This window comes from Oryzias melastigma, linkage group LG23 (genome assembly GCF_002922805.2).
Source record: "Oryzias melastigma strain HK-1 linkage group LG23, ASM292280v2, whole genome shotgun sequence".
NCBI lineage: Eukaryota > Metazoa > Chordata > Actinopteri > Beloniformes > Adrianichthyidae > Oryzias > Oryzias melastigma.
In genome coordinates, this window is record NC_050534.1 from 10,372,252 (window position 1) to 10,382,825 (window position 10,574).

Sequence of the window (10,574 nt, forward strand, 5' to 3'; positions counted from 1 at the left end):
AAAAGTTGTTTTGCGCTAATAGTAAACGGTATAACATTAATTTTGGATGTATTTTCATGAGAGGTGGTAATTGGCAAACTCATTTCTATCTTTTTAAGCCAAAAAGTCCCAGCAGGCTTTGCTCCATCCCAGAAAAATACCAACAATCATGATTTGAAAAAGTGAAACATCCAACCAAAAGACCTTCTTTTCTTTTATTTCAAGGGAGGAAAATGGTTTATTACAAGCATCCTTAAATCACAAAGTTTTTATTTTCTCCAACTTTCACTATCAAACAGGTGGAAATATTGCTGTCTGCTGCTTTATGATTTCTGCACCAAAACAGACAAATTTCTTACCCGGTACCTTCTTTAATACATCTTATTAAATAGCCACCATTTTTTTAAATGCACAAATGCTATGTTTCTCATTATACACTTCAGAATGAAACAGTCCTTTAAACCGTGTATAGAAAAATACCATTAATAAAATCTTAACTTAATATATACATTTTGATTTTGTGCTATTGTGCATTAAATAATGTGTTAGTTCTTATTATCTACTGTAATGAAGCACTTTTGTACAATAGCATTGCTTTTTTTAATGCACAAATGAAGTTTTGAAAAGCATGATGGGAATGGTAAAAAGGCTTGTTAAAAAGGTGGGGGGAAAGTTTCCAAGAGTGTCCAACTTTACGGTTTTGGCAAAATATGGTGACGATTGAACTTCTAAAACCTGTGGTGAGCCGAACCATCAAAATGATGAAATAGCCTGACAGAACTGGCAGTCTGACGTTCAGATGGTTGTTAGGAAATGATGCAGTTTTTGGAGCGGCGATTCTTCCGGCGACCGGTCTGAGAGCCGGGGCTCAGGGCTGTTACCCGCGTGGGGTAGTCCTCTGCGTAGTAGTGCCCGGCAGGTCTTGGCTGAGGAATCGGTTGCCCCAAGAAATAGCCCTCTTCTTCAGAGTCCGAGGACGAGGAGGAGCAAGTGGAGCACCAGTCGTCCTCGTCTCTCTGGAATTCTGCGAAATGTGCAAGGCGTGGGTCGTTCTGCGCCGAGCAGCGGAGCATGTAGTCGGATCGGGTCTGGGAGTAGGCAAGGGGCAACATGTGTGGGGGTTGCTGGAGGTGGATGGCACCGCGCTGGGGGTCTCTGAGAACCTGCTGCTCAAACGGTCTGTGAGCTCGCTCCACGGGCATCATGTGAAGGGCATTGTCCGAGCGGGATTTGCGGCTCCTGTGGTGTCGGCTCTGTCGGTGATGGTGCTGCCTGCTGCGCCCTTGGTGACTCGTGGAGCGGCTTCTCTCTCTGCCCATCTCCTCCGGGTAGAACAGCCTCCTCTGGGGCTTCTCGCTCATGGGATGCTTTGCCACGCTGGCCTCATAGCTATTGTTGTATCCATTGTCCACGGTGTCTTCGGAGAATTTGACCATCTGAGGTGGCCTGGACTGCGACTTGCTCCTCCTTAGAGCTGGAGGTTGAACAAAGGATGGAGAGAGGCACTCAGGTTGTGGAGAGTGGAGTCCCACTGGTATGCCTCCCCTCATTCCGAGCACCAGCCCTTGCTCGGCCTCCTCCACCCCTTTTTCCATGCTGTAGGTGAGCGAGGAATTGAAGGTTCCCATGTTGCTCAACTTCTCGCATTCATCAGGCGCAGAGGAATCTTGCATTGCGTGAAGAGAATAGAGTGCTGGTCTGTCCCTGGTATCTCCATCCACGGATGTACCTAAGTGGGGTAACACAGGAAAGATCAATCACATGCACGTTTTTTCATGACATAAACAAACATCAAGCACAATCCTTACCTGTAATATTTGAGAGTGCCAGAGAGTCCATGGAATCTCCAACGCCCTTCTCCACTTTCCTCAGCTCATCAGCAATACATTCTAGGGAATCGTCATACCACTCCCTTGTCTCTGGCCAGAAAGCCTGTCTTCCTGCACCAGACTGTTCCTGCTCTTGGTCCAGCTCCAGTTCTTGAATCTTTCTGGCACTTGCAGGACCTGGGTGACTCCCATAAGCGGAGTCTCCCAGTCCATCCTGTGACTGGGCCCAATACATTTCAGGTAGGTGCTTCTTGTCCATTAATCCTGGACTGAGGCTGTTTGATAGGGATTGGCTGGAGATCTGGCTCTGAGTGGGGCTGGCAGGGGTGGGAGAGGAGCTGTTAATCCCCATCAATGTGGACTCTGCTTTCAGCCATGGATCAGATACACTTAATAGCCTATTTCTGTCATTGGTGGAACTGGGTGATTTCACAGATGGCTGCTGAAGTTGGTGTAGTATTCCACTGTCACCAAACTTGAGCAAGAGCTGAGTCATAAAGTCCTCATGCTGGGCCCATTCCTCTGGATCCTCCTCACCACCGGGATCCTGTTCCTCCCTTTCCCTCCAAAACCTTTCCTCCTCCAGGTCGAGGCGGGCAAGTTTCTGCCCCACAATATCAATATTGCCATCAGCATCTCCATCCCCTTCACCGTCCCCATACTTGTAGAGATTGAACAACTGTGACTGTCTCCACTGTTCTGCCGGTCTGCTGTTCTTCCCAATGCGGACACTGCGGCGCGATTCACGAGACCGGGCCGACTGGAACGCAGAATCCGAGGAGTCGGAGGCGTGAATGTCTTCCCCCTGACTGCACGCCTTGGAACAGTAGATACGACCTTGCTTGGGCAAGAAGGGACAACCAAGCAGTGAGGTCTTACACTGGGCACAGCAGAAGCACTGGTCAGTGGCATGCCAGTGCACTCCTTCATAGGTCATCTGAGCATGATCGACCCCTACAGATTGTTGAGTTGGAGACAAAAAGAGAATGTCAGTTCCTGAAGTTGACCCCATCCAACAACAAATGCGCTTCTTGTGTATGACTTACCGATGTTTTCACCACAGGCCTCGCAGTACTCTGCATATAGTGACTCGAAGCAGCCACAGCAGAAAGGTCTTCCATCTTTCATGATGTACCGCTGCCCGCCCAACATTGTCCCGCACTCGAAGCAAGCGAAGTGCTTCATGTGCCAATGACGGCCCTCTGCTTCCGTACACTCGTCAGCAAAGATGATCTAAACAGAAAAAAATGTAGCCCCAATAAGTATTTGTCCCTTTTGATACAATAAAACCAGAAGTTAGCAGCATTAGTACTGGTGCGTACTTCATCGCAAGAGGAACATCGTGGTTTGATGAGCTCAGCATGATGCCTTCCACAGAAGATCTTGCCGTTGTTGTAGAAATAGATCAAATCCACCAGCAGTTCTTGACACGTAGAGCACGCAAAGCATGCTGGGTGCCAGCAGGGGGTTGGCCCGGCTCTGGACGCAAAAACTGCCATCTCGTCTCCATTAATGCCACTGCAACACTGGAATTCACACAACAGGTGTTAATAGGAGGTCACATTTGATTTTTATTAACCAATGACAATGCAGAATGAGCACTTTTTTTTTTACAGAAGACAAAATTATGATGGTTAATAAGCTTGACTAAAATGTATATATGGGTTGAGATAAGATAAGGAAGTAGATAGATTCCAATTCTTGTACTTTGTAGCTATGAGTAGACAAATGACAAAAACAAAGATTCCTTACTTAATCCACACATGATAAAGTTATTAGCTAGTGACTGGAGCCAATAGCCACCGTGGACGCGACTATCTATGCCTACTTTAACCCTGAAACACCAGATTTATAGCTCCAGTATTAACATTCTTTCAACTACCATAATTCTTCAACCGTTTTCACAAATAATGTAATTCCAGAGGATAATTGTGTAATAATGTGTAGCCTATCAGTATAACAATGATATGAAAACTTGATTTTTAAAATTCAACTGATTTATGGTGATCACATGAACCGTCAAAGATTAACGGTAGGACATCTCCGGTGTTAAAGGCAGCATCAATTATTTAAGGGGTAGCATCATCTCACTTCCAGAGAACACTGGCCTTGGTCCTTCAAGTTGATAGATCTTATGACTCCATTTTTACAGAGCATGCCTCAACATGCAGTCTTTATATATCTAAGCATTCTAGTGACACACCAATGGGCAGCTACAGGATAGCATACCCAGCTGTTAGCCATTATTACCAGTTTGGACACACGGGGGGCCTTAGTTATGGGGGTGTTGCATGTCCCTCGGGGTTAAAGTGCAGAGAAACCAGAGAAGTGTGTTTATATTTGTGCAAATGTCTTCCTGATATTCGAACGCTTGATGCCCCGTTGACCACAGGACGTATTTACAGAGTATTTGCGAATGTGCAGGTATGTTCATGAGTGCAAATGCACACCCACTGGTATTCCTGTGAATCTCTTAGGCTTACGCGGGGGCCTTGCATCCTCCACGCTAGTGTTTGAGGAATGACAGACTGCGTCTGTCTGTTCAGGAGGAATTAGCGTGGCTGTTGGCCCCCGATCCCAGGCGCACAAAGAGGTTTAGTCACTTGTCATGGATGCATTTGGAGGAAACCACATGGGCACTCCTGTTTAGCACAAGGGAAGGATGTTTTCTGAAATACGATCATGGTTGAGGTGACTGGTGCCAAATTGAGTCGACTTAGCTTTTCATTTCTTGTGCAAAAGTTAAAAACTTATTTCTTCGAAGAATATTTTTGGGGTGAATTTCGAAAGTGTTTCCATAAAATCTCCTGCAAAGCAGCTGCACACAGAGAACAGATCTAATTACAGCAGTTAATGTGGGCTTATCCCCCACATACTGGGACATGTTATGGGTGGGGGGGGGCAAACAAGACTGTTCGACTCTGCAAGAATGACTAATTAGCTCGAGCGTTTTTGTGGTCGTTCATGCTGGGATGTAGATGGGTGGCAGGAAATTGGCTGAACTTCTCACGAGGAACTGGCCTCTTCATTTGGCTTAAGCAGAAACCTCCCAGTCCCCCACCTCCCCCCCGGCTTCCTCCTCAACTCTAATGAGGAAGTTTGTGCCTGTGATTAAAACTGCTATAAATATCAGGCAGGATTGTCCTTTAGGGCTACCATAGATAGTACAGTGGAGGCCACACAGGAGAGAAAGAACTACAAGTTCACCCATTCGTGGGTCCTAACGATTTGTTTTTTTGTTTACTTTTTAAAACAATTTTGACTACTACTAATTTCAACTATACTTTATCCTTAGGTAGATTTTTAATCTAACACTTGTGCTCTCTTGTGGGGTCCAGATGACCCCACTTTTAATGCAAACATGGCTAGGATAGAACAAAAGGGTTCACACATCACTACATATTTCTTAAAATCGTTTTTTGGGCTCCTAGTACAAAACTTGCTCCCATTGAACACGCATCTAAAGTAAAACCAGTTCAGTTTTGACCAATCAGGGATTTGGATATGCCTAAGAATCGGGTAGCGACAGTCCAGTGTGAACACTGGATGATAAAAGCTCGTCTAAGAATGTCCGTTTGGCGCGTTCTTGAACGTAGCTTAACTGCCGCTGACTGAATGCAGCTCGAGATGAGTGATCAAACCTACGTTTTCACAGCGAGCGTGCTGCAAGGCTCTGGGGAGAATCTTGGGCGCCCCTCGGCCCAGTGCCTCCCTCTTCCTCTGGGAGCTGAACATGAGGAGCTCCTTCTTCTCCTCTTCTGTCAGAGAATGACAGTAGCGCACCTGTTGGAAAAATATTAAGAACAAAAAATTAATAATAACACTACTTTAAAAGAGCTACGTGATCACAGCTGCTGCTGTTAGTTCTGTTTTTATTTTTGCCAGACAACCTTAAGGAAAGAGTCGAACAACTAAAGTCCATATATGGTCAGGAAAAGAGTTCAATCGAAGCCAAACTCCCCTGAAGGGCCACTTTGGAGAAACACACACACACATCCTTCATCTGTGTTTACAAAGTCAAGATAAAAGACTGTCATGACGGTTGTTTAGACAATCCTAGAGAACAACCACCAGATCGTCGTTGGAGTTTAAAGAACCAAATGTCACTTTGATGCGCCGCTTTATTCCCCCCGACCGCAGCTGCGGAACGAACCCCCCTCTTTAGGTCCACCGACAAACATCATAAATGTCGCCAACCACATCATCGAACGTAAACTCCGCTAACGTGAAAGGAGCGCCGGTTTACACACCGTAAAACAGTTGAAGCCGCTGTGTGCTTTGCCGTCACCAGACTTCTCCTCGTCTGGTTTTTGCAGAATGCGGCCATTGTTGCGGAGGAGAAATAAACGGAGGGACTGCGCAGACTTTACTCAGCTGCGGCTTATTTTAGTGCCATTAAACCCTTTCTCTTTATGACCTGATAGTGAAACAAAAGATGTCTTTTTTACACTTCATAGGCTTGCGTTTGCACGTACAAATTATGCCGTCGTTGGTGTTTATTGTTGAGTGCTGTCCTTGCGGCGCTCTGTAATTACGCCACCATCAACCTGGATGCTTTAAAGGATGCTGGAATTCGCCTTTTGTGAGAGTACACTTTCTACATGGCAGCTGATATAACACATACAAAAAGTTATAAGAACATGCTGAACCGGCAGGTCTCAGGAGTGTAAAAAAATATTCCATACGCAAAGATTACCAGATTGTTCACTCAGTTTTGCAATCTGTAAATTATCCAACGGTGGTCCGTCCAGTTGAGTTTTGGACAAATCTGGTGTTGAATATTCATAGTAATACTGCATGATGTGTACAGTACTGATCACAGTATGATACTACATTAGCTTTAGCTCCATTATTTGTGTTTTTTTTCCCCCTCGACTGTAATTCTGAAGTAGAGAAAACGCACTTCACATCACTAGCGGTGAAAAGCAGAGCTGCGATATGTCAGAGTGTGTGTTATTTGGATTTTGTCAGAGACATTTCTGGTGTTAAAGAGTTACGTCCTTAATACAAAATAAGTCTACATAGTGAGTGGACTCCTACCGGGTCCGGATCATGGAGATCCGAACTCTCAACAAAGGTAACTGACTGTGCTCGCCCAGATTACAAAACAAAGAACATGGTTCAGTAATTATTCATCTGTACACGCAGATTGTTAAACTGAAAGAACAAAGAAAATGGCACACAAGGATGACAAACTGAGAGAAAGATTTCTTAATCTGAAGAATCCTGAACTGAGAGAACAATATCATAATCTCTACAAACAGATTACAAAATTAAGAGAACAATTTTGTAATCTGTGCAGAGATTATTAAATTGAGAGAATGATTTCTTCATTTGTGCACACTAATTATGAAATTGAAAGATTCCCTAATCTGTACACAGAGATTAATACATTGAAAGAATAATTTCCTAATCTGTACACACAGATTAGGAAATTGAAAGATTCTCTAATTTGGACACACAGATGAATCAATTGAGAAAAACACTATCCTAATCTGCACACACAGATTACAAAATTGAGAGAACAAATTCCTAATCTGTACAGACAGATTAGGAAATTAAGAAAACATTATCTTAATCTGTACACATAGATTACTAAATATAAGGAACAATTTCCTAATCTGTATACACAGATTACTAAATTGAAAAATTCCCTAATATGAATTTACAGATTGATGAATTGAGAAAATAATTTCTTAATCTGAATGCACAGATTACTAAATTGAAAGATTCCCTAATCTGGACACAGATTAATAAATTGACAAAATTATACCTCAATCTGTTCACACATTACATAATTGAAAGACAATTTCTTAATCTGTACATATATTATTACATTCAAAGAACAATTTCTTAATTTGCAGATACGGATTACAAAAGGAAGAAAAAAATGTCTTTATCTGTGCATACAGAATTCCACAAATTTAACTGCAGAATTATACTTAAACGGCCACTGGGAACCCAAAAAATGATCAGAGTGAGACTTCATCAAACTTTTCCTTCCCCCAAATTCCATTAGAGCTTCTATTTCTGTACCTCGCTGTCATGAGGTGGAAGCTGGTAGAGGAGCTGACGGATCCGGTGCTTCTCTCCTGGACTGTTCACGTACGGCACCTTGTCTTCAGGCAGACAGGAGAAATACATCTGGACCTGCACACAAGAGTCAAAAAAACCACGTGTGTGAAAGTGAAGTCATACCAGGTCATGGTGACTTGATTGTTTAGACAGAAAGGGGAGAGGATTCTGCTCTCACCAATGCATCAGAAAGTGTCTTTTTTTTGGACAGTCAAACACGTCAATGTGAATCCAGTCTAGTGAGATGTCGACCCACAAACAGACACCAACGGACTGGAAATGTTCATGTTTGGCTTTCTTAATTCCCCCTGACAAGAACAAACCGAAACCCGAGCAGCATGTGGTTCACGCGAACAAAAACAATGATTTCATGGGGTCTGACTCGATGTTTTTATTCAACGTGAACCTACAGTCTGATGCTGGAAGGATTCAGCGTAAAACTATACGGGTCAAACTTTGGGAGAGCTTTCTCACTATTGTGAGACACATCAGAGGACGAATGATGACGTCATCATAACTTTTATCACCTGATGTTAATCATGTCCAGTGGCCAATAGGCTCAAAGCCCCACCCCCTTTAAAATAGAAAATACTAAGTTGAAACTGTAAATGGTGGAAGCAAAGAGTATGAGCAACAAAAAAAAGTTAAAAATACAGAACAGCAGCTGTTACTTATTAACAGTTTTAGTTTGGAGTTTTGTTTTTATTCAAGTTTCACATTTATAATTATTTGTTTTTTATATGATTCAATATTTCTTTCAAGATTACAATATACTTTTTTAAAATTTACAGTTTTGTTTTAATTGTTATTTTTTTAAGTTTAAAGCATAGTTTTTTTGAAAATGTTTTTAACTTTCAATATAGTTTAAAATTTATATTTTTTAAATTAGAATTCCTTTTTTAGAGTAATAAATCTTTTTTCAAATTTTCTATATTTCTTTAAATTATATTTATTAAAAATGTCCCCTTTTAAAATATTGTTTGTAGTTTAAAAATATATAGAAATACATTCAAATGTATTCTCATAGATATACAACTTTTTTTTAAACTAAAATCTTTTCCTTAATTAACAAATCCCTTTTTTATTTAACGTATATAAAATATATTTATTGCGGATTTTCAAATTTTTTTTTCTAGGTATAAATGTTTTTTAATTACTATTTTTTGTCACATTTTGAAAATTTCTTTAAGTCTTAAAATATTTATTTTTTAAATATACTGTACATCTTTTTTCAAATGAACAAATACTTTTTTCTGATTTTCAATATTGCTCTAAATTTTTAAATATATTTATTTCAGATTAACTCTAGTTTTCTTCAAGACTTTACCTTTTTCTAATATTTCTTTCAATTTTAATTTTTATTACAAATTACCTGTTCTTTAAAATTTTACAACTTTTTTGAAAGCTTAGAACATATTTTTTCAAATTACATTTTTAAGTCTAATATTTCTTTAAAATTATGGGTTTTTTTTCAAACTTGGAAGTTAAAAATTTCTTGCAAATTAAAAAAAAAAGATTCTTTTTATTAATTAATTTATTTATTTTAAATGTTCTTTTTAAAATTTACTTTTGTTTTTTAAATTTGTAAAAAAAAATTAAAGTTTACTTTTAAGTTAAAAACTGTTTTTGAATTCTACATTTTTGTTTTCATATCATCTATTTTGTCGTTTTATTCACTTCCAGCTGATCCTGATTTGATTCCATCACAATCTTTCAGTAGAGCTCAGAAAGCACAAAAACTGTTGTTTAAACTGAAAAACTATTTTTTTTCCTGTTTTTACACATGATGAAATTCCATTTTTGTGAGTTTTTTCCAACGTTGTTTTTTGGGTGACAGTCAGAGCACGCATAGAACCTTCACAGCTTCTAAATGTTCAAACGACATGATTGGAGGGGATATCTTACCTGCTCCGGCCTGAGCCCCGGCGGCACCCAGGCGTACTCCTCCAGTGCACATCCGGAGTCGTCATCGGAGGTGGAGCTCCTCTGGAATCCCACGCTGGCCTTTCCCATCTTCCCCCCAGCACGGGCTTCCATGTCCGGGCCTCGAGGTGAGGGCCGCTCTCCTCTGTCTTTGCGCTCCAGGTTCATTGCTCTTGGCTGCTGCAAGCAGATGAAGACAGATGGAAGACTGACATTTCTACACTGATCACTGTGCATGTTTTCGTTAAACCTCTTTAGTTTGGAAGCTAGGCGAGTATTTCCAATAAAAAGTCGATGTAAACAATAGCAAGCACACAATTCGAGCTCAAAACTCTTACATTAAAGTAAGTTTCTATGACTGTTTTGGGCTCTAAGAACAAAACTCAATGTAAGTTAAGCTAGGTCAAACTTTGACCAGTCACAGCAAACTGTTTGGAAATTAATCATAGAGGAGAAGTTCAAAATTCAACTTTGTGCCCTGCCACAATTTTATGAAACCACGTCTTCCATAGAGTATATCAGAATGGAGCTGTGAAAGAAAAGCCTGGAGAAGGATTTGCAAGATTTGCACTGCTTTGACATTTTGCGCACCGACTTTCTTCCACCTGTAGGTGGCGAGCATGCGCTAATAAACAGTAGATAAACAAAAGAAGAAAGCCAAATCTAAATTAATGCCCCTCCGGCTTCTCCCTACCCCTTCAATTGAAAGGAATTGGAAGGAAATAGTGTCCGAAATGTCCCTCTGCTGGTACGGCGAGCCGAAGAGAA

General features: G+C 41.1%; 1 protein-coding gene across 1 annotated transcript; it reads right to left on the reverse strand.

The window, feature by feature from the left end:
* Positions 1 to 180: 180 nt before the first annotated feature.
* On the reverse strand, positions 181 to 10,213 carry LOC112158427 (prickle-like protein 1). Its single transcript, XM_024291798.2, has 7 exons — positions 9,789 to 10,213; positions 7,845 to 7,958; positions 5,454 to 5,591; positions 3,131 to 3,334; positions 2,855 to 3,041; positions 1,788 to 2,762; positions 181 to 1,708 (listed from the first exon to the last, which is right to left on the reverse strand). The coding sequence occupies exons 1-7, from the start codon at positions 10,041 to 10,043 to the stop codon at positions 786 to 788; spliced, it is 2,796 nt and encodes a 931-aa protein (XP_024147566.2). The 5' UTR covers positions 10,044 to 10,213; the 3' UTR covers positions 181 to 785.
* Between the last annotated feature and the right edge of the window lie 361 nt (positions 10,214 to 10,574).